Raw genomic sequence first — 25643 nt, forward strand, 5'->3', positions numbered from 1 at the left:
CAGATGAAAGAAAGCATGGTGGATGCCGCAAATCAATCAATACGATGTATTTACAACCCCATACAGCAAGTTAATCAGCCGATAGTAGAATAATCCTGTTGAAAGGTCAAAGGTTAGGTATCAGACATGAGCATAGTGCCATAGTGGTTATTACATGGTTGGGTAACACTTTATTTTGATAAGTAGATGGTTTCTAGCTGTTCTGTTGATGTTCAAAAATACAGACAAAATATGTGGTATATGACCTGTAAAAACAATTACAAGGCAATTTTATATGACCCCCTTTCAAACAGCTTTTTGTTTACTATTTTCATGCAGGTAACAACAGTTCAACTAACCATCCACCAACCGTAATCCCAACCCTTTCCCTAAACTTAGAATGTATGCACACATGACTGTAAGTCGCTTTGGATAAAAGCGTCAGCTAAATGGCATATATATTATTAACCTTAACCCTTTCCGTAAACTTAACCCTAACCCTAAACTTAAGCTTTGCCCTAACCTAATACCTAACCTTGACCCCAAACTTAACCCTAACCCTAGTCCTTAAACTTAACCCTAATCTTAACTTTAAACTGAACACTAAACTTAACCTTAACCTTAACCATTGCCCTAACTTTAACCCTTATCCTAAACTTAACCATAACCCTAAACTTAACCCTTACCCTAAACTAAACTAAACTCTAATCTTAACCTTAATCCTAACCCTAACCTTAACCTTAGCCCTAACCCAATGTCTAACTTTGACCCTAAACTTAACCCTAACCCTAGTCCTAACCTTAACCTTAACCCTAATCTTAACCTTAAACCGAACACTAAACTTAACCTTAACCCTAGCCCTAACTTTAACCCTTACCATAAACTTAACCCTAATCTTAACCTTAAACCTAACCTTAAACTTAACCTAACCCTAAACTTAACCTTAACCCTAGCCTTAATCCTTACCCTAAACTTAACCTAAACCCTTATTCTAAACCCTAACCGTAGCAAGCGGTTGCTATCAACAGATATTCCCATATAGATGATCTACAGATGATCAAACTCTCTAAATAAAGTGTGACCCTTGGTTGATTAAAGATCTTACGTTGAGCTGATATAAACAGAGGTCAGAGGGCACATGGAAGCTGGCTTATAATTGCATAGTAATGTAAAGTTTATTGAACTGAATTAAATAAGACAGTGGACACACCGTTGACATGACTGCCAGGGCCTGGCATGGTGACACGTGAGAATGGCACCGGCTGGCAGAGGTCTGACAGTACATCTGGTGTGTAGTGCTGCCAATGTGTATCATGACACCTGGCAGTCACTGAGCTGCAGGCAGGAGACTGACCCCATTCAGCAGGGTTGTTGGACGTTGGCTATACGTTGGCTGTTTCTTTTGAACTACACTGATGTCGTGTCTTTGGCATCATTAAAGTGAAGACTGTTATTTTATCAAATCAATTCTCTGTAATTATTATTACGTGATTAAACTAATCATGTAAATGTAATTAACTAGGAAGTCGGGGCACCAAGGAAAATGTACAGATTACAAAGTTCTAATTTTCCTAATATAACTCTAGAGATATTTTAATTTCTGATCAATTAGTCTTCCAATTAATGAATTATTCTTCACCTCACGTTATTCTCATTCCAAATGTCGTAAACTGTTGGTTATCTGCACGAACCCAGCCTTTACTATGAATCATCCATACACCAATTGTCTTAATCATTTATTTACTAACAAACTAAATAATCACAGAAATGCATAAACAAACAACACAGTAGATATGGTTACAAGGAAATAATATTGGAGGTTCCCTAGTGGGCTAAACCGAAATGACAGCTTGGTGGACAAAGATCGCTTACTCATTCGGGAATAATTGCAATCAATATATGTTTACGCACAGTGTGTCGTGATCTGTGTTGGAATCGTCCGTCTCTCTGTTGGAAAGTTCAGCCGAGCGTCGCTCTCTCTCTGCTTCCCTGAAGTCTTTTGTGGTTAGAATGGATACTTCAGAGTACCATTCAGAAATGTATTCAACAATGTAAAATATTTGAATGTAATATTTTTGAATTTAGTGCTCTGCAATTTCACCGGATGTTGGCGTCCCACCTACCCTAGAGAGGATAAACAACAAAGAACGCGCTCTCATCCATGCACATGAAAACACTACAGCCAAAATGGGAGCCACTTAGAAAAACTACAAATTCTAAATCATTTTTCCAAAAACAATTCTGAAACTCTTTCTAAAGACTGTTGACATCTAGTGGAAGCCCTAGGAACTGCAACTTGGGAGGATTTCGTAACAGTAGAAAAGGGCTGTTCCATGATGCCAGATCATGTCTGTGCTCTCGGGGGCAGACCAATGACTTAGTTAAACTTTAAAGGGAATTCAATTATCTTTCATTAAAGGTTTAACATCACCTTACATAATTTCACAAAGAGTTTCATCTTTACTCATTCATTTTATACAAGAATTAGATGCAAACCCCATAATTGAGAAATGTACATATTCAGAGATATAGTCATGTGTGTTCCCTGTCCTCTCTAAGGTCACCAAATGAAACGCACTTGTCATACCCATCCCTTAAGTTTCCACGGCTCATTCACACCTTCTCACAAGTGGACATTTTGTATCAAATCCTTATTTTGGGGATTTAGGAGTTCGCCATGTGAAATCCTATGTTCTCTCTATGTGTCTCTTTCTGCATGGCCAGGGGGGAGAGAGTCTCCTCCAGGAATTTACGACCTGGGATAACAGAACCTGGGTATAGGTGAGAGAGAGGGGAAGCCACTAGCTTTACCAAAAAGGGTCACGTCATGACACTGAGAATACCAAACATTAGGAACATCTTCCTATTATTGAGTTTCACCCCAATCCCCTTTTTCCCTAGTAACAGCCTCAATTCGCAGTGGCCCATATGTACTTTCTATCTCTTCCCGATTTTTAAAATTTGTTTATACCTTCCGGAAACCTGCCTCACCCAATGTGATACGGAATCGCGATTATTTTTAATTTTTAGAACACACTCAAGAACCTCCAGAAGCTAACTAGCTACAAGCTATTTAGTCATTGTTTTTTTTTTTTTTTACCTGGATAACACTCGCCAGTCCAGCCCCCCTGCCCCATCCACCGCTGCCCCTGGACTCTGATCACTTGGCTACATAGCTGATGCACGCTGGACTGTCCATTAATCACGGTACTCCATTCTGCTTGTTTGTTTTATCTGTCGGCCCCGTTGCCTAGTCAATGCCATTTTACCTGCTGTTGTTATGCTAGCTGATTAGCTGTTGTCTCACCCACTGTTTTAGCTAGCTTTCCCAATTCAACACCTGTGATTACTGTATGCCTCGCTGTATGTCTCTCTCAAATGTCAATATGCCTTGTATACTGTTGCTCAGGTTAGTTATCATTGTTTTAGTTCACAATGGAGACCCTAGTCCCACTCCTCATACCCCTGATACCTCCTTTGTCCCACCTCCCACATATGCAGTGACCTCACCCATTACAACCAGCATGTCCAGAGATAAAACCTCTCTCATCATCACCCAGTGCCTGGGCTTACCTCCGCCGTACCCGCACCCCACCATACCCCTGTCTGCGCATTATGCTCCGAATATATTCTACCATGCCCAGAAACCTGCTCCTCTTATTCTCTGTCCCCAACGCTCTAGGCGACCAGTTTTGATAGCCTTTAGCCGCACCCTCATACTACTCCTTCTCTGTTCCGCGGGTGATGTGGAGGTAAACCCAGGTCCTGCATGTCCCCAGGCACCCTCATTTGTTGACTTCTGTGATCGAAAAAGCCTTGGTTTCATGCATGTCAACATCAGAAGCCTCCTCCCTAAGTTTGTTTTACTCACTGCTTTAGCACACTCTGCTAACCCTGATGTCCTTGCCGTGTCTGAATCCTGGCTCAGGAAGGCCACCAAAAATTCAGAGATTTCCATACCCAACTATAACATCTTCCGTCAAGATAGAACTGCCAAAGGGGGAGGAGTTGCAGTCTACTGCAGAGAGAGCCTGCAAAGTAATGTCATACTTTCCAGGTCCATACCCAAACAGTTCGAACTACTAATTCTGAAAATTACTCTCTCCAGAAATAAGTCTCTCACTGTTGCCGTCTGCTACCGACCCCCCTCAGCTCCCAGCTGTGCCCTGGACACCATTTGTGAATTGATTGCCCCCCATCTAGCTTCAGAGTTTGTTATGTTAGGTGACCTAAACTGGGATATGCTTAACACCCCGGCAGTCCTACAATCTAAGCTAGATGCCCTCAATCTCACACAAATCATCAAGGAACCCACCAGGTACAACCCTAACTCTGTAAGCAAGGGCACCCTCATAGACGTCATCCTGATCAACTGGCCCTCCATATACACCTCCACTGTCTTCAAACAGGATCTCAGCGACCACTGCCTCATTGCCTGTATCCGCTACGGTGCCGCAGTCAAACGACCACCCCTCATCACTGTCAAACGCTCCCTAAAACACTTCTGTAAGCAGGCCTTTCTAATCGACCTGGCCCGGGTATCCTGGAAGGACATTGACCTCATCCCGTCAGTTGAGGATGCCTGGTCATTCTTTAAGAGTAACTTCCTCACCATTTTAGATAAGCATGCTCCGTTCAAAAAATGCAGAACTAAGAACAGATACAGCCCTTGGTTCACTCCAGACCTGACTGCCCTCGACCAGCACAAAAACATCCTGTGGCGGACTGCAATAGCATCGAACAGGCCCCGCGATATGCAACTGTTCAGGGAAGTCAGGAACCAATACACTCAGTCAGTCAGGAAAGCTAAGGCCAGCTTCTTCAGGCAGAAGTTTGCATCCTGTAGCTCCAACTCCAAAAAGTTCTGGGACACTGTGAAGTCCATGGAGAACAAGAGCACCTCCTCCCAGCTGCCCACTGCACTGAGGCTAGGGAACACGGTCACCACCGACAAATCCATGATTATCGAAAACTTCAACAAGCATTTCTCAACGGCTGGCCATGCCTTCCGCCTGGCTACTCCTACCTCGGCCAACAGCTCCGGCCCCCGCAGCTCCTCGCCCAAGCCTCTCCAGGTTCTCCTTTACCCAAATCCAGATAACAGATGTTCTGAAAGAGCTGCAAAACCTGGACCCGTATAAATCAGCTGGGCTTGACAATCTGGACCCTCTATTTCTGAAACTATCCGCCGCCATTGTCGCAACCCCTATTACCAGCCTGTTCAACCTCTCTTTCATATCGTCTGAGATCCCCAAGGATTGGAAAGCTGCTGCAGTCATCCCCCTCTTCAAAGGGGAGACACCCTGGACCCAAACTGTTACAGACCTATATCCATTCTGCCCTGCCTATCTAAGGTCTTGAAAGCCAAGTCAACAAACAGGTCACTGATCATCTCGAATCCCACCGTACCTTCTCCGCTATGCAATCTGGTTTCCGAGCCGGTCACGGGTGCACCTCAGCCACACTCAAGGTACTAAACGACATCATAACCGCCATCGATAAAAGACAGTACTGTGCAGCCGTCTTCATCGACCTTGCCAAGGCTTTCGACTCTGTCAATCACCAGATTCTTATCGGCAGACTCAGTAGCCTCGGTTTTTCGGATGACTGCCTTGCCTGGTTCACCAATTACTTTGCAGACAGAGTTCAGTGTGTCAAATCGGAGGGCATGCTGTCCGGTCCTCTGGCAGTCTCTATGGGGGTGCCACAGGGTTCAATTCTTGGGCCAACTCCTTTCTCTGTATATATCAATGATGTTGGTCTTGCTGCGGGCGATTCCCTGATCCACCTCTACGCAGACGACACCATTCTATATACTTTTGGCCCGTCATTGGACACTGTGCTATCTAACCTCCAAATGAGCTTCAATGCCATACAACACTCCTTCCGTGGCCTCCAACTGCTCTTAAACGCTAGTAAAACCAAATGCATGCTTTTCAACCGATCGCTGCCTGCACCCGCATGCCCGACTAGCATCACCACACTGGATGGTTCCGACCTTGAATATGTGGACACCTATAAGTACCTAGGTGTCTGGCTAGACTGCAAACTCTCCTTCCAGACCCATATCAAACATCTCCAATCGAAAATCAAATCTAGAGTCAGCTTTCTATTCCGCAACAAAGCCCACTTCACTCACGCTGCCAAGCTTACCCTAGTAAAACTGACTATCCTACCGATCCTCGACTTCGGCGATGTCATCTACAAAATCGCTTCCAACACTCTACTCAGCAAACTGGATGCAGTTTATCACAGTGCCATCCGTTTTGTCACTAAAGCACCTTATACTACCCACCACTGCGACTTGTATGCTCTAGTCGGCTGGCCCTCGCTACATATTCGTCGCCAGACCCACTGGCTCCAGGTCATCTACAAGCCATGCTAGGTAAAGCTCCGCCTTATCTCAGTTCACTGGTCACGATGGCAACACCCATCCGTAGCACGCGCTCCAGCAGGTGTATCTCACTGATCATCCCTAAAGCCAACACCTCATTCGGCCGCCTTTCGTTCCAGTACTCTGCTGCCTGTGACTGGAAACATCAGCTATCTGAGCAGCTAACCGATCGCTGCAGCTGTACATAATCTATTGGAAAATAGCCCACCCATTTTCACCTACCTCATCCCCACAGTTTTTATTTATTTACTTTTCTGCTCTTTTGCACACCAATATCTCTACCTGTACATGATCATCTGATCATTTATCACTCCAGTGTTAATCTGCAATATTGTAATTATTCGCCTACCTCCTCATGCCTTTTGCACACATTGTATATAGACTCCCCTTTTTTTTCTACTGTGTTATTGACTTGTTAATTGTTTACTCCATGTGTAACTCTGTGTTGTCTGTTCACACTGCTATGCTTTATCTTGGCCAGGTCGCAGTTGCAAATGAGAACTTGTTCCCAACTAGCCTACCTGGTTAAATAAAGGTGAAATAAAAAAATTAAAAAAAATAAAAAAATGAATCTGGGCATGGATTCTACAAGGTGTCGTATGCGTTCCACAGGGATGCTGGCCATTGTTGACTCAATTGCTTCCCACAGTTGTTTCAAGTTGACGACAGTAGATGATGTCCTTAGGGTGGTGGACTATTCTTGATACACACGGGAAACTTGAGCGTGAAACCCCCGTTGCAGCTCTTGACACAAACCGGTGCGCCTGACACCTACTACCATACCCTGTTCAAAGGCACTGAAAGGTTTTGTCTTGCCCATTCACCCTCTGAATGGCACACACACACAATCCATGTCTCAATTGTCTCAAGGCTTTAAAGAAAATCCTTCTTTAACCTGTCTCCTCCCTTTCATCGAGACTGATTGAAATGGATTTAACAAGTGACATCAATAAGGGATCACAGCTTTCACCTGGATTCACTGGGTCAGTCTACGTCATAGAAAGAGTATACTATGTGTAGATCGTCGTTGTGGAAGAGTTCGTCATTTGAATAGGGCTGGATGCGATTTCCATGCCTGCAGATCCAGATCGTATCACACTATGTTGTGTATTTTCCACTTTCCCCTTCCTGTTTCACACAATACCTCAACAATGTGTCAAAGAGGATACAGGATACAGACAAACTCATGCAGGTTTGCATATTCTGATCAATGTTAGGGTTCATCTTCGTTACTAATATTTTTGTTCTTGTCGTACTTCCTATATTTGGGATCTCATTTTTTTTTTGAAGTGTCTGAGAACATTTAAATGGTGCATGACTGTTTCCTGCTTGGTAGATGTGAGACTTTGCTTGGTGGATAAAACTATTAGAACAAGCTGCTACAGTACAGCCTTACCACCCACAGTGACTAATGTCCCAATCAGATTGGAGTGGGGCATCTCATAGTTAACTTTCCCAAATACATAGGCTATAAGCTCAGCCACCACGGACGGCACACTAACACATCTCAAAACAGAGGCATTTCCTTTTCCAACCTCCATGGTTCCATTCCTTCCTGATAGTAAAATCCTTCAAGATGCATTGCATTGTGGGGTAATAGAATGTGTTCCCCCCATAACCTACCCACCAGTATATCCTCTGGGATTGGTCTATATCGTCTAGAAATCTAGTGTTGGCGAATGGGAGAGTGAGGAGCGGGAGATGTACAGCATATCTGACTGCACACTGACAGTATGAGTGGCTGGACCATTGATCCGATGGTTGCTCCTAGATAAACTCTCTCCACGTATAGTAGGTAGACATGTCTCTGGGGATCCTCTCATGCAGGGCTGTGTGCAGCGCTGTGGGATGCTCTGAGCGGTCTCTCCCCCTGTGTGTGAAAGCATCTCCAGACTCTCCTCACTTGCAATTGCATTTAAACAGATGTGCATATGGCACAAAATGATGATTTGCCCTTTTTTCTCCCCAAGTTCCCAGTTGTCTTGAAAGCACCAATAGACGAGTTTCCCACTAGTAATTAGTAGTTTGAAAGCACCAATAGACGAGTTTCCCACTAGTAATTAGTAGTTTGAAAGCACCAATAGACGAGTTTCCCACTAGTAATTAGTAGTTTGAAAGCACCAATAGACGAGTTTCCTAGTAATTAGTAGTTTGAAAGCACCAATAGACGAGTTTCCCACTAGTAATTAGTAGTTTGAAAGCACCAATAGACGAGTTTCCCACTAGTAATTAGTAGTTTGAAAGCACCAATAGACGAGTTTCCCACTAGTAATTAGTAGTTTGAAAGCACCAATAGACGAGTTTCCCACTAGTAATTAGTAGTTTGAAAGCACCAATAGACGAGTTTCCCACTAGTAATTAGTAGTTTGAAAGCACCAATAGACGAGTTTCCCACTAGTAATTAGTAGTTTGAAAGCACCAATAGACGAGTCTCCCACTAGTAATTAGTAGTTTGAAAGCACCAATAGACGAGTTTCCCACTAGTAATTAGTAGTTTGAAAGCACCAATAGACGAGTTTCCCACTAGTAATTAGTAGTTTGAAAGCACCAATAGACGAGTTTCCCACTAGTAATTAGTAGTTGGAAGCACCAATAGACGAGTTTCCCACTAGTAATTAGTAGTTTGAAAGCACCAATAGACGAGTTTCCCACTAGTAATTAGTAGTTTGAAAGCACCAATAGACGAGTTTCCCACTAGTAATTAGTAGTTTGAAAGCACCAATAGACGAGTTTCCCACTAGTAATTAGTAGTTTGAAAGCACCAATAGACGAGTTTCCCACTAGTAATTAGTAGTTTGAAAGCACCAATAGACGAGTTTCCCACTAGTAATTAGTAGTTTGAAAGCACCAATAGACGAGTTTCCCACTAGTAATTAGTAGTTTGAAAGCACCAATAGACGAGTTTCCCACTAGTAATTAGTAGTTGGAAGACCGTTCAAGTGAATTTTTATCAGCCGTATTTGATACATTCCCACTTCCACTGGTTACGAACGAAGCATTCGGCACAATTATTACTGTACTTTGAAATGCAGGTGGGGGCAATGTGCTGTTGGAGGCTCGTTAGCATATTTGGAGGCATGGTCTAAAATGTGTTGTATTTGTACCAAACGTCAGTGGATGGGCTATTAGCAGGACAGTATATATTGGTCATATTGGTCATGGCTCCTGAGTGACGCAGAGGTCTAAAGCAATGCATTTCAGTGCAAGAGGCGTCATTACAGTCCCTGGTTTGAATCGAGGCTTTATCACATCTGGCCGTGATTGGGCGGTGCACAATTGGCCCAGCGTCGTCTGGGTTAGGGGAGAGTTTGGCCGGCCGGGATGTCCTGGTCCAAATAATAGGCACAGTGGGCTTTTTGGTTTTTCTCCCTCTAAAAACAGAAATAAATATTTTGGACTACATAAAAAATATTTTGGCCTTTATTCAGATTACAATCACTCGCTTTCGGTTAATTTGAAAATGAAATAATCTACAAAGCATCATTACATTTTAAACAAAGTGATTATTACTATTTATTAATTTAGCATTTAGAATGATATAAAAGCTCCTCAGATATTGTCACTAATCAGATTTGCCCAAATGAAAAAAATCCTCCAATCCTCTAAATGTAATTATTGGCGGAGAGTCACGTCATCTAACATAGGTGACATGAGTCTCACTAGTGTTGGGTAATGTGCTGTCAAAAGTGGTTTAGGTCTTATTTATTTTAAAATCATATTGAAGTTCGAACAAATAAGATTTGAAGCAATAGTCTAGCCGCGTGTGGTCAACTATTTCAGCACCGCTCTGCTCTGAGACAAGCATGGGGACTGGTCTTGATAAATCAGAGATGTTTATTTTCTCCATTCTGGTGTTGGTCAAATTACAATTATGGTGTGGAAATGTTATGCTCTTAGTACTGTACTGCACCATATTTTCCTAACGGAAAGCCTGAGGGTTTAGTTTTTCTTGGAATAGAAACACCATTATATTAATCAAATTAATTAAGCTACATTTGTTCAAATCAATCCCATATATTATGTTCTTACAAAAAAGGTTTTAAATTCTGTAGTACAGCCAATATTGAAGACTAACAGGCATTAATGGCAACAGTGACTGACAATTAAGCAACGTGCCATAGAATTCTGCAGCAGCCCGCAATCAGGCCTTTATGGTAGGGTGGCTAGACGGAATCCACTCCTCAGTAAAAGGCACATGACAGCCTGCTTGGAGTTTGCCAAAAGACACCTAAAGGACTCTTAGACCATGAGAAACAAGATTCTCTGGTCTGATTAAACCAAGATTGAACTCTTTGGCCTGAATGCCAAGCGTCACGTCTGGAGGAAACCTGGCATCATCCACACAGTGAAGCATGGTGGTGGCAGCATGCTGTGGGGATGTTTTTCAGCAGCAGCAGCAGGATTGAGGGAAGGATGAACAGAGCAAGTACAGAGAGAGATATTTGATGAAAACTGTCTTCAGAGCACTCAGGAACTCCGACTGGGGTGAAGGTTCACCTTCCAACAGGACAACGACCCTAAGCCCGCAGCCAAGACAACACAGGAGTGATGAGCCCAGACTTCAACCTGATCAAAATCTCCAGAGGGGCCTGAAAATAGCTGTACAGCAACACTCCCCATCCAACCTGACAGAGCTTCGGAGGATCTGCAGAGAAGAATGGAAGAAACTCCCCAAATACAGGTGTGCCAAGCTTGTAGCTTCATAACCAAGAAGACTCGATGCTGTAATTGTTGCCAAAGGCGCTTCAACAAACTTCTTAGTAAAGGGTCTGAATACTTATGTATATGTGATATTATAACCTTTATTTTTTATAAATTTGCAAAAAAATATAAAAACCTGTTTCTGCTTTGTCATTATGGGGTATTGTGTGTAGATTGATGAGGAACAAAATCTATTTACTACATTTTAGAATAAGGCTGTAATGTAACAAAATGTGGATAAAGTCAAGGGGTCTGAATACTTACCGAAGGCACTTTAAGTTAGGATCTTTTACATGCAGTTTCAGCTGATGAGTAGCTTAGTAGGTAGAGTTGGGGACATGAGGATGTGAGATCAGATCCTGTTGAAGACACTATTTTGAAAGTTGTTTTTATGTGAAACCACACTTTCTGCACTGTTCAAATCATTTGTTTTATTTAGTATAGTATAAGCTTCTGTCTTAAGCATCCTAAATAATGCCATAGTAAACTTGAAGGCAAAAAAAGGAATCATGATGTAATATGTGAACCTGGTATTCCAACTGATTCTAAGCTACTAAAGCCAACAACCTACCGCCCACCAGAGTTTTGATGAAAACAGTAAAGAAAGAAAACATCTGATAATCACACAGTGCTATTTATTGCTGACCAGCAGAGGCCACTAATGAGCATATTGTGAACTGATAATGAAACTCAACAATTAATTAACAGTTTTTCAGCACAATTTTGTGAACGTTCCAAAGCCCTCAGAAAGCCTCCGTTTCCCAGCACTACTTCACAGTGCTGCTTATGACTGACACATTATTTTAAATACTTTTCTCAACCTACAGTGTCAAATGAGGTGCTTTATTTGCATAGGAATAACCATCAAACACTTAAACTGACCTCCACTGACAGTTGGAGCAAATACACATGTACGTTTCCACGCCCCCCAAATATGCTAATGTACACCACCAGTACATTGTCCCCACCAATCAAAGAGCAGTGATGATTGTACTTTAGATGAAAATATTGGGTAGAAAAAATGTCCCATTTATGTCTACAAGGTACCGAACTGAGGTGGTGGCACTGCAGAAACAGTGATCCACTCCAAACCAAGAGGTAGCAAGTTCAAATCCCCAAAGAGTTAATGTGCACTCTACGTCAAGTGTACTTGAGTACTGCTAGTTTGATGTTGGTGGTGATAATTGGACAATTATTTTATTGATTTTGGTTTTAGCAAAGTGCAGAAATGCGTTCTTGCCAGTACTTGTCGTCACAGTACAAGATTTTACAGTAATTGAAATCTGAATACAGCAGCATACTGTCATTTTATTTAAAAAATAATACCTTCAGGTTGTTTGTTAATGTTTATTTAATTTTTACTGCAGCATTAGGCAAAGGGCATAAATGTATTCTCACCAATCTCCGTTGTGTCCACAAACCTGGTGGTGCAGCAGGAACTTTAGGTATCTGGGAACCCAAGAGGTTATGAGTTCAAATCCCAAGTGAGTCTGAAGTAATCAGCATACTGTCCATTAACGCCTTACTTTAGTTATGAAAATATAGTAACTAGTAGTGATGTATAGTATTTTCACCACAACTAGACAAATACCTCCAGGGGACCACATCCTAAAAACATCCTTGTGGACGTCCCTGGAACCAACCGGAAGTAGACAAAACCTGCAGGGGACCATGACTGTTTAAATTGAGTTAATACCAATTATGCCTTTCAAAGTAAAATATTGAAAATTATATTCAAATTTAGCAACTGGGCTCACGTGGTCACGTTATCACATGTTGAAATTTCGCTTCCCCATGTTTTCACTATTTATTTATTTTGTATTTTATTTTACCTTTATTTAACTAGGCAAGTCAGTTAAGAACAAATTCTTATTTTCAATGATGGCCTAGGAACAGGAACATTAATTTAATTGGAGATCATGTTCTCACATGCTCACATGTTGTCACGTGTAGTTTAATGTTATCACGTGTTGCTTCACATTGTCACATGTTATCATGTGACAATGCTCCTTCTAAAGAAATACTGAACCCATAGTAAATACGTCTTTCTATACCTATGAGGTTATTATGCCAGTTGTCCCATCTAGTGTAGCAGTGATTAATTCATCAGGGTGTATTATTAGGAGGATTTAGTGACAGAAGACCAGTTTGATTAAAAGACCAATCTGGTCTGTCTGGATATTATCTAGTAGAGGCAGATTGTGTCTGTTCTTATTTTATGAATGCCAGGGCCTTTCAGGATATTAAACAATTAAACAAGCCTCCCCCGAGATGTAAAATAATTGCATGCTTTTCAGCCAGGAAATACAATGATGACTGATACAGAGCATCATGATGCCCTGGTACCATGCTCCATGGACGTGACTCTGAGATAACGTAACTCTGAGATAACGTTACTCTGAGATAAACGCTGTATCCTATTGTCCTCCGTGTTCTCCCTCCCTTTTCTCCCTTATTTTGCTGTCACTCCATCACAGATAAAGCTGTCAGGCGATGGTGGATATCTAATAGACGTGTTGGGAAGGAAGGAGGGAGGGATAAATGTGTTAGGAAGGAAGGAGGGAGGACACAGCGAAATAACTCGCTCTGTGTGTGAAGACTATTATTTTTTACAGCTTTCACCACTCGGTATGGCAACTGGCGCCGAGTACATCCCTGGGGCGGAGTTCCCTGCAATCCAGGACCTCTATACCAGGCTGTGTCAGAGGAAGGCCTTAAAATAGTCACAGACTCCAGCCACCCAAGTACCAGTCTGTTCTCTCTGCTACCGCAAGACAAGCGGTACCGGAGCGCGTAGTCTGGGACCAAAAGGCTTCTGAACAGCTTCCACCCCAAAGCCGTAAGACCGGCTACCTGGAAGTTCTGCTTTTCACCCTCTACCTACATGTACATAGTACTTCAATACATGTCCTAACCAAACCTACATGTACATATTACCTCAATCACCCCAACTACCTCGTACCGCAGTACACAGACTCGGTACCGGTACTCCTTGTGGTACCGGTACTCCTTGTATATATGTATGTGTATGTATAGTCTGTATATATCCTTGTTATTGTTGTTTTATTGTGTTAATATTTTCTTATTATCTATTTGTTAATTTTCTTACTTATTAACTGCATTTTTGGGAAAGGGCTCGTAAGTAAGCATTTCACTGTGTTAGATTCTAAATAAACAGAGTAAAAACTGACGGACAACTAGGAAAAGCTCAAACCAAATTTATTCACCCAATGGGACAGACAGCTGAACAGACAAAGACATATTCACACAAGCACTGGTATTTAAACCTTCCTCCTACGCTGAGTCTCCTCCTTAAACATCTGAACAGCTGATACATCTCTGTTGCTCGACAGGACTTTGGTGAAGTCTGTTCTTTCTCACTTCATCTGACCTGACCTCGGCCTTACTCCTCCCCAACTCGTGGCTGTCCTGTTGACTTGTACCAGACTGTGGCCCTTCGCCTTTCCATAGGATACCTGATGTCTAACAAGAACATGTTCTGACAGAATGTAAAGGTTCTGCATTCCCCTCTCTTCCTTGGTGACTTGATTAAGGATATTTCAAGTTTATAAGTCAGAACCCATCAACGGTAAAGTCTACACTTGTTGTACAATTTGATTTGATTTAAAACCACAGCATATTCCTTTGGTCCATTTTCACATTTTGTTTTTTAGGGTGAATTTACGGAACAGTTTGAAGGGAGGAGATATGTGTCCATATTTCATTTTCCAGCTGATAAAGGTGCTGCCAACAGTGCTGGCGAAGAATTCCCCCTCCAGAAGCCTTAGATGGAAGAGAGGCTGTTGGTGCTGTCACCATTTGGATGAATTCCACACAGCTGTAGTCGGTGAACCACACCGCAGGTACCGTCAAAACCAGATCAACAGGGTTTTGTCTTTTGATCTCTGCCCTGGCCAGAGGTGTTTTTGGGAGGAAATGCTCCAGTTATTTGGCAAACATATGATGTTCAGGGAACACAACGCAGCCTTGATTATGAAATTCGCATAAAAAGAAAAATGAAGAAGATGGTGTAAAAACTAGAGACAGAGAGGGAAGAGGTAAGGAAATATTTATCTTAAGGCATCTAAGTCCTGATTGTCCTGCTGGAGGGATGGCAGAGGTTTACATCTAATCCTCCCTGCTGCTCAGGGAACGGACCAGGGCCCAGTTTCCCAGAAGCATCTTAAGATGAAGTTCATTGTTAGAACCATCGAATGAGCATCATTAAATCTCCGAGGTGTTTCCCAAAACCATGGTTACTAACGTTACACTTGAAAGCGCTCGTAACGACTGTCTTAGACCCCTCGTAGAACAGCTAAGTGCGTCGTAAGATGACTTTTGGCCCTCAATACAGAATCAAAATGTTTATCTGTGACCGCCAATAACATCGTAGTTGAATACAAATACAAAGTTTGCAATGTTACAAACAAGCAAAGCAACAACATATTTTTTTTTACCGAGATGACTGCATTATAAGAAATATAAAACATATAGGAATCACTTTCATGTTAAATCAATTAAGTTATTTAGCCAATTGTAGGATAACACAATGTGTACAACATGTGAGCATTGATGTGCCAACTCAGTATTTGCAGCCAAAAGTGATAATAATCTCTCTAGCAGCTGATCATTTGTCAGTATTGTGTAGTTATTCTAATGTTAATGTAAGGATGTAAATAGGTAAAGCTGATCCGAAAGCTGGACTGCCTTCTTGCCATCCTCTCAGTAATGACAGAATGCTCCAACAACACACTCCAGGACACCTACACCACCCAATGTTACAGTTGTAGGCTTCCCTCTGTATGTAATGAAACCTAAGATGACCTGGGGTACTAATGTAAGAAATAACACGTAAAAAAACAAAAAACTGCATAGTTTCCTAGGAACGCGAAGCGAGGCGGCCATCTCTGACGGCGCCAGACGGCATCCCCAGCCGCGCCCTCAGAGCATGCGCAGACCAGCTGGCCGGTGTGTTTACGGACATATTGAATCAATCCCTATACCAGTCTGCTGTTCCCACATGCTTCAAGAGGGCCACCATTGTTCCTGTTCCCAAGAAAGCTAAGGTAACTGAGCTAAACGACTACCCGTGCCCCGTAGCACTCACTTCCGTCATCATGAAGTGCTTTGAGAGACTAGTCAAGGACCATATCACCTCCACCCTACCTGACACCCTCGACCCACTCCAATTTGCTTACCGCCCAAATAGGTCCACAGACGATGCAATCTCAACCACACTGCACACTGCCCTAACCCATCTGGACAAGAGGAATACCTATGTGAGAATGCTGTTCATCGACTACAGCTCGGCATTCAACACCATAGTACCCTCCAAGCTCGTCATCAAGCTCGAGACCCTGGGTCTCGACCCCGCCCTGTGCAATTGGGTACTGGACTTCCTGACGGGCCGCCCGCAGGTGGTGAGGGTAGGCAACAACATCTCCACCCCGCTGATCCTCAACACTGGGGCCCCACAAGGGTGCGTTCTGAGCCCTCTCCTGTACTCCCTGTTCACCCACGACTGCGTGGCCACGCACGCCTCCAACTCAATCATCAAGTTTGCGGACGACACAACAGTGGTAGGCTTGATTACCAACAACGACGAGACGGCCTACAGGGAGGAGGTGAGGGCCCTCGGAGTGTGGTGTCAGGAAAATAACCTCACACTCAACGTCAACAAAACTAAGGAGATGATTGTGGACTTCAGGAAACAGCAGAGGGAACACCCCCTATCCACATCGATGGAACAGTAGTGGAGAGGGTAGCAAGTTTTAAGTTCCTCGGCATACACATCACAGACAAACTGAATTGGTCCACTCACACAGACAGCATCGTGAAGAAGGCGCAGCAGCGCCTCTTCAACCTCAGGAGGCTGAAGAAATTCGGCTTGTCACCAAAAGCACTCACAAACTTCTACAGATGCACAATCGAGAGCATTCTGGCGGGCTGTATCACCGCCTGGTACGGCAACTGCTCCGCCCACAACCGTAAGGCTCTCCAGAGGGTAGTGAGGTCTGCACAACGGGGGCTAACTACCTGCCCTCCAGGACAGCTACACCACCCGATGTTACAGGAAGGCCATAAAGATCATCAAGGACAACAACCACCCGAGCCACTGCCTGTTCACCCCGCTATCATCCAGAAGGCGAGGTCAGTACAGGTGCATCAAAGCTGGGACCGAGAGACTGAAAAACAGCTTCTATCTCAAGGCCATCAGACTGTTAAACAGCCACCACTAACATTGAGTGGCTGCTGCCAACACACTGACACTGACACTGACTCAACTCCAGCCACTTTAATAATGGGAATTGATGGGAAATGATGTAAATATATCACTAGCCACTTTAAACAATGCTACCTTATATAATGTTACATACCCTACATTATTCATCTCATATGCATACGTATATACTGTACTCTATATCATCGACTGCATCCTTATGTAATACATGTATCACTAGCCACTTTAACTATGCCACTTTGTTTACATACTCATCTCATATGTATATACTGTACTCGATACCATCTACTGTATCTTGCCTATGCTGCTCTGTACCATCACTCATTCATATATCATTATGTACATATTCTTTATCCCCTTACACTGTGTATAAGACAGTAGTTTTGGAATTGTTAGTTAGATTACTTGTTGGTTATTACTGCATCGTCGGAACTAGAAGCACAAGCATTTCGCTACACTCGCATTAACATCTGCTAACCATGTGTATGTGACAAATAAAATTAGATTTGATTTGATTTAGTGAACATTTTCTCTACGTGGTATTTTGGTAAACGCATGTTACACCTTAAGCAGCTAGAACAATGTGTTGTTAAAACACTCGTAGGTTTGAGTTCAATCACTGTCGGGAAACCCAGCCCAGGAGAATGGCCAGCCTGTTCTGATTAGAGAATGCCAGTCCTTTCATCTGGTGCCAGTCTGTAAACTGTAACCTGTTGCTGCTTGGTGAATCACCAGTTTGCCAGAATCAGACTACAGAGATGGGGATTTTGGAGCCTGCCGATCTCTGCTGGACATTCAGCGACATTTAGTCCCTCACATTCCAGCAATGCTTTCAATCCCCACATGGATTTGCTTCGTAATGATCTAAAATGAATGTCTGTTTTTGCTAATACCTTTCCCTCGTGTTTCCTTTCAGCTGGTGTTCTATTTCTCCTCTGAACCCATTATTGTAGTCTGCATACCATTCTACTGTCATCTCTACACCCGGTGCTCATGTGCCTGTTAAGTAATGAATTTAGACTTTTATTCTAATGCATTAGCCACGACTCCCCAATCTGGGCAACAGCGGTGCTGAGCAGCACGGTCACATTTACAGCCTGTCATGCTCACTTTCACGGGCCGTATATCAGCGCGGGAAATGAAAGAGTGTGCTCTGCTCTATCGTTTTTTTCCTTGCAGATGGGAAGGTGGAGGTGACCAAGGAGAGCATGAAGCTGTGCACCATGGGACCTGGGAAGGTGTTTGGAGAGCTGGCTATCCTTTACAACTGCACCAGGACGGCCACCGTCAAGAGTAAGTTTGACCAGTATAAGTGAGACAGTGGGTTGTCCATGCACTGAACACCATCGTTTAGTTGAATTATAAGCTTGGGCCTAACTGTCCACAATCAGCCATATACTCCCTCAACCTGATTTACTAAGCATTTTCACCTGTTATTTTCAGAAGATAATAAAATACTAAAATACTTATCCTTAACCAAGCTTAGTAAATCAGAATGACTGGCCTTTCAACAGCAGTGAGATGAGCTGAGGTGGATAACGTGTAAAGAACAAATTATCATTCTCTGACCTTTGTTTGAGTCCATTTTAATTATATTCACCCAACGTGGAATCAGACAGATAATTCCCTCTTTTATAAAGTCATTCCAGGTAAACACGGTAGACAATTTGTTTAAGTCTCCCTCCCAGATACTGATGACAGGCTCTGAATAATTGTCTGTGCTTTCGATGGTTACTGTCCTGCTTTTGTCAAGTACAAAGAGAGAGAACTTGAGCTTACACACACAGAATAACATCTATATATCCTGAGGAAATACTCTTTCTACCATTTCCCTGTGATGAATCATTGAATAATGAATGCGTACCTGGAATTCCTGTTGGGCAATTGCTTTTAACAAAATGTCTTTTGACATATATATATGTACAGTCAGATTGGTATGTAAACATGACCGAAAGCATTATCTTATCATGGCCATATAGTTCCTTAATATAATGGTAAGAGTAGCAGCTGTTGTTGAATAAATATCTGATTTGGCTATTTCATGCACAGCATCCATTTAAATTGTTTTCATATATCCCAATAGAGTTTTCAGGGAAGGCTTAGAGCATAGCAAATACACCCACTCAAACACTCCCACATATCAATTTAGGTCTGTGTAACCACACAACCCACCCACATGCACGGACACAGACAATCGTCACACAGATTATTATTCTAGAATTATTATTTCAATGTTTTCATACATTGTTCGTGCTTTCGAGAGTAAATATGATTTTATTGTGTCAATAGGTTAATGAGTCAGTCTACATCCCCAAAATGTAGGGTTCCTCAAGGGTTCTTTGGGAATGGTTATGGTTCTATGAGGAACCATACTGACCCAAAGAACCCTTTAAGCCCTTCAATGGGTTTTTTTTGCAGTAAAAAAAAGTGTTGTTTCCTCGTTGAGTGACAATTAAAATGTAGGGGCAGCGGGGTGTTTGAATATTTATAGGCGCGGGGTTTGCGCACATTTTTCTTGTGCAACCGTGAGTGAGAGTGTCATTCAAGTTTATCTAATCTGTTGTGTTATGCCATTAAAAGTTATGTATGACTGTGTCCTATGACAGTGTTTTGTGAAAGAATCATGTATAGCCTTGGAAAAGCTAAATAAAATGACCTTGTGTCAATTGTTGTCTAAGTCATTAGTTCTCAATTCCCCCCTCAGGGATCTCCAACAGTTCCAGAGTTAGCACGCCTGATTCAACTTGTTAGTAGTGATAGGGAAACAAAGTTTCCTGAAGCATTGAGGCATTCCAGCCAGTTGTGTTGAAAATAGCTTCATTAATGGAGGCTTAGATCAACACAGTGTACACTATTGGCACCTGCTGGTCAAAATAATTTAGAACAGCCAAATTATTATAGAGGACGTCCCACACACGTGCGCAGAGTAGACTTTTTGTCTTCTACCAAACCAATCAGGTGGTTGTTCGACAAAATAAAGCTTTGGACGTCATTGATCACGTGCCTCTCGATAAAGTGATACAGGCATCGGCACACTGCTTCGAAGTAAACTGCTTAGCGATTTCGACACATGCCCTGGAGCTCCGGTATCAAAGGTAACATACTTATTAGTACACACAATAATAAAACATATTACATTTTAACAATATTAATAACAAAAAACTACATTTTGAATTCTAAGCAAACATTGTTGGAAGTACAATAGACCAACATAGCTACTGTAGTAGGTCAAAGCTGTGTCCTAGAAAACCTTGGTAGAATGTGTGTGGTGTACACATTGTGGTGCTTAAGTGAAATTCTTTCTTTTTCAGCTTCAGACTAATGCCTATTTCTCACTTAGTTTTATGTTTTTAATTTACATTGTTTTTACACCGGAAGGTGATTATACAACATTGTAAACTGGGTGGTTTGAGCCCTGAATGCTGATTGGCTGACAGCCGTGGTGTATCAGAGCGTATACCACGGGTACGACAAAACATTTATTTTAACAGCTCTAATTGTGTTGGTAACAAGTTTACAATAGCAATAAGGCACCTCGTGGAGTTTGTGATATATGGCCAATATACCATGGCTAAGGGCTGTATCCAGGCACTCCGCGTTGCGTCGTGCCCAAGAACAGCCTTAGTTTTGGTATATTGGCCAGATACCACACTCTCTCTGGCCTTATTGCTTAATTATAATACAGTGAAACAAAGCAATAAAAAGTACACAATAACAACAAATGGAAAAATAAATAATGTAGTTATTAGTATTTATTTAATATTAACAGCTGATTTTCTAGAGGGAAGCAACAAAAACAGAAACCCATTTAAGTCAATATGGACAACTGGACAAAACTAGACTAAACTTCCCTGATCTCTTTTAACAAGACAATTGAGAAAGCTCCTGAAAAATACACAAATAATCAACAACTATTTACATGAAAATGTTAAAGTTTACTGTAGAATGGCTTAGTGCTACATTAAATGTAAATTCAGGGATGGACACAATTGAGAGCTACAGGGTTATGCAGGCTTTCTTGTTCAAGTCCAGTTCAACTGCATCTGATTCTACTATTCAAGGTCTTGATGAACAGCTGATGTCTTGATGAACAGCTGATGTCTTGATGAACAGCTGAGGTCTTGATGAACAGCTGAGGTCTTGATGAACAGCTGAGGTCTTGATGAACAGCTGATGTCTTGATGAACAACTGAGGTCTTGGTGAACAACTAAGTAGTATAATCAGGTGTGGTAGCACTGGGCTTGAATGAAAAATCCTGCATAACCCTGTAGCTCGTCCATAGCAATTTTGTTAACAAACATTGTGAGGAATGAGAAACTGCTGAGAAACACCTGTAACATACAAAGTCATTATACAAGTACAAAACCCTTTTAAGAATACACATTTACAAATCTGACATTGGATAGGTGCCCTAAATCCGTTAGCTATACATTTTCTTAGTAATGCTTAGTAATTCCTACATTTATAAATTACAGTGCCTTAAGAAAGTATTCACACCCCCATTTTGTTGTGTTACAGAGTGGGATTAAAATGGATTTCAGTGTAATTTTTTTGTCAATGATCTACACAGAGTATTCTATAATGTCAAAATGGAAGAAAAATTCTAACATTTGTAAAATAAAAAAAATATGAAAAATTAAACTAACATTACATAAGTATTCAACTCCCTGAGCCAATACATGTTAGAATCACCTTTTGGCAGCGATTACAGCTGTGAGTTTTTTTTCTGGGTAAGTCTCTAAGAGTTTTCCACACCTGGATTGTGCAACATATGCCCATTATTCTTTTCGGAATTCTTCAAGCTCTGTCAAATTGGTTGTTGATCATTGCTAGACCACCATTTTCGAGTCTTGCCACAGATTTTCAAGCAGATTTAAGTCAAAACAGTAACTTGGCCACTCAGGAAAATTCACTGTCCTGCTGAAAGGACAATTCATCTCACAGTGTCTGGTGGAAGGCAGACTGAACCAGGTTTTCCTATGGGATTTTGCTGTGCTTAGCTACGCTATGTTTCTTTTTTCCTGATAAACTCACCAGCAAGCATACCCATAACAGGATGCAGCCACCACTAAGCTTGAAAATATAGAGAGTGGTACTATGTAATGTATTGGATTTGCCCCAAACATAACACTTTGTATTCAGGACAAAAAGTGAATTGCTTTGCCACATTTTTTGCAGTGTTACTTTAGTGCCTTGTTACAGACAGTATGCATGTTCTTGAATACTTTTATTCTGTATAGGCTTCGTTCTTTTCACTCTGTCGTTTAGGTTAGAATTGTGGAGTAACTACAAAGTTGTTGATCCATCCACAGTTTTCTCCTACCACAGCCATTAAACTCTAACTGTTTTAAAGTCACCATTGGCCTCTTGGTGAAATCTCTGAGCGGTTTCCTTCCTCTCCAGCAACTGAGTTAGGAAGGACACCTGTTTCTTTGTAGTGACTGGGTGTATTGATACACCATACAAAGCAATAAATAACTTCATCATGCTCAATGGGATATTCAATGTCTTTTACCCATCTACCAATAGGTGACATTTGAGGCATTAGTAAACCTCCCTGTTCTTTGTGGTTGAAATTCACTGCTCAACTGAGGGACTTTACCGATAATTGTACGTGTTGGGTAGAGATGAGGTAGTCATTCAAAAATTATGTTAAACACTATTGCACACACGGAGTCCATGCATATTGTGACTTAAGAAAATGTTTACTCCTGAACTTAAGGCTTGCCGTAACAAAGGGTTTGAATACTTATTGACTGAAGACATTTCAGCTTTTAATATTTAATATTAATTTGTAAAAATGTCTAAATATGTCAATCCACAAAAAAAATCTGAATTAAATCCACTTTAAATTCAGGCTGTAACACCACAAAATGTGGAAAAAAGTCAAGGGCTGTGAATACTTTCTGAAGGTACTGTAAATATGAAAACAGATGGGAGCAGAGTTTGAGAGCTGGGCCCAAAGCTAAGTTAATTGTTGTAACCTTCGTAGTAGCATCTTTGAATCTTGGAGCTGTTTCTCAACACCATCGTTATTAAAGTTGCACTTGAAAGTGGTCTTAATCTAACGGCTGCCTCAGACCTCTCGTAGAACAGCTTCGGTAGACGCTTTTCTGGTCTCCTGCGTCATTTTATTCACAGAATATCTCTGCTAAACATAGAATCACATGGTTTATCCAGCTCTCTCTGACCACGATAACTTGAGAACAAGGTTGACTACAAATCCAACATTTTCTATGTCTTTGCAATTGATACAAACAAGCAATGTATAAAAAGACGCTTCAAATGAAACCCGAGATGACTGCGTTACAATACACTGAGTGTACAAAACATGTACACTTTTGACTCCATGTTGACTCCAATGCTTCCCACAGCTATGTCAAGTTGGTTGGACGGCCAATGGGGGGAGGTGGATCATTCTTGTTACACATGGGAAACTGTTGAGTGTGAAAAACCCAGCAGCGTTGCAGTTCTTGACAGAATCAAACCGGTGAGCTTGGCACCTACTACCATACCCAGTTCAAAGGCACTGAAATATTTTGTCTTGCCCATTCACCCTCTGAATGGCACACATAAACAATCCATGTCTCCTTCCCTTCATCTAGACTGATTGAAGTGGATTTAACAAGTGACATCCATAAGGGATCATAGCTTTCACTTGCATTCACCTGGTCAGTCTATGTTATGGAAAGAGCTGGTGTATAGACAGTAAGCTACAGGCCTGTCTCAATCATATAGAAATGTCATGTCCAATCAATTGAGCTCTGTTTTACTCCTTGTAGACTACTGTCTGTCATTTGCCTCGACATATTTCATGATGTGTAGCCTAACGTGCGCAGGGATGTGCCAAATCTGGGATTTAGTGCATTTTTATTGGGTAACATTAGAATAAGCCGCCTCAATATTTGCAGCCATAGGTATTAATATCTCTCCAGGAGCAGATCCGTCATCAGTATTATGAAACCATTCTAATGTTAAGGAAATATTTGAATGGAGAAAGATGATCCGAGAGCAACGCTTCCTTTCTTTCGTTCCTATCAGTGTCGACACTTGCTCCAACAACGCACTTGGCAACCGTTCTCTCTGCTTGGTGTTTTTGGGGAATGCGCGTTTCATCTTCATCCGTTGTAGGAAAGATGCAATCATAAGGCTAAAAATCCATTGCTATCGGGAAACCGGGCCCTGTTCTCTCCACCGTTCTCTCCTCCATAGTAGCAAGAAGCGCACACTAATACTAGCACATGTCACACTCCCTGTCCCTTGCCACTCAACGACGCCCAACGAACCCAGAGGCTCTTTTAAGAGACACCTAATAAATTAACATAAGCACACACCGTGTGTGTGTGTGTGTGTGTGTGAGTGTGTGAGTGTGTGTGTTTGTGTGTGTGTGTGTGTGTGTGTGTGTGTGTGTGTGTGTGTGTGTGTGTGTGTGTGTGTGTGTGTGTGTGTGTGTGTGTGTGTGTGTGTGTGTGTGTGTGTGTGTGTGTGTGTGTGTGTGTGTGTGTGTGTGTGTGTCGGAAAAGCCAGGGGAGTGTCAAAAACTATACACGAAAGAGAATGGTCAAAATATCCCTTTTGGTAGGGGAACCTAGGATCTTCACATCCCAGGGCGGTGACTACGCGAACTGTTATGCTCTGAACCCTGTAATAGATACATCAACTCGACACCATTGAAAAGGACAGTCTGGTGATGACAGCACGTGTTCCTTCCAAAAATGTTTTTGTTGTTCATTCACTCAGTACTGGTTGAACGTTTTATTTCTCTTGCTTCGTAAAAGCAAAAAGTATACAACAGTTGTGTTGAAAACTGTTTCATTTTATCACCTAACCAGAGTTAGCAAGCATGACATTTCCTTTTGGCTGCGCACCGGTTACACAAGCAAGCAATGATCATTATGATGTTATTGGATGCTTTGAGTTGAATCTTCAGGTGTTCGGGAACACAGTGGAAAGTGACTTGACACCGTGTTGATCAGTCAGCGTAAATTTGGAGTATAATGACAATAAGAACATTGAATTGACAGAGGGAGCGTACCAGCCCTTGATCATGACTCTCAGTCCCATTTACATTTCACGTAAGAATCATTGGACGAAGACGTCTTCTGTAGGCACGGCAGTACCTCCATGTCACAGCGTTTGTTTACAGAAGACCGACGGAAGACAGAGGGACCACCTGTGCTAATTAGCTCCGAACACCTGTGTGTAACGGAGGCCGCCTGAAACATGTTGTCAATGAAAAATACTGTGATAAAGCCAGTATAAACAATATACAATAAGTGTATATTTAGCATTTGTGAAATCATTTTGATGTGATATGAAATGACGAG

General features: G+C 42.0%; 1 protein-coding gene across 2 annotated transcripts in view; it reads left to right on the top strand.

Annotated features, from left to right (window-relative positions):
* Window positions 1–25643, top strand: part of LOC118363418 (cGMP-dependent protein kinase 1-like) — a 169596-nt gene that overhangs the window by 63278 nt on the left and 80675 nt on the right. For both annotated transcript variants that reach the window (XM_052491846.1, XM_052491835.1), the window contains exon 3: window positions 18495–18608. In XM_052491846.1, coding sequence (XP_052347806.1) covers window positions 18495–18608 — 114 coding nt within the window. The remainder of the gene's footprint in view (window positions 1–18494; window positions 18609–25643) is intronic.

The sequence above is a fragment of the Oncorhynchus keta genome, chromosome 3 (assembly GCF_023373465.1).
Source record: "Oncorhynchus keta strain PuntledgeMale-10-30-2019 chromosome 3, Oket_V2, whole genome shotgun sequence".
Classification (NCBI taxonomy): domain Eukaryota; kingdom Metazoa; phylum Chordata; class Actinopteri; order Salmoniformes; family Salmonidae; genus Oncorhynchus; species Oncorhynchus keta.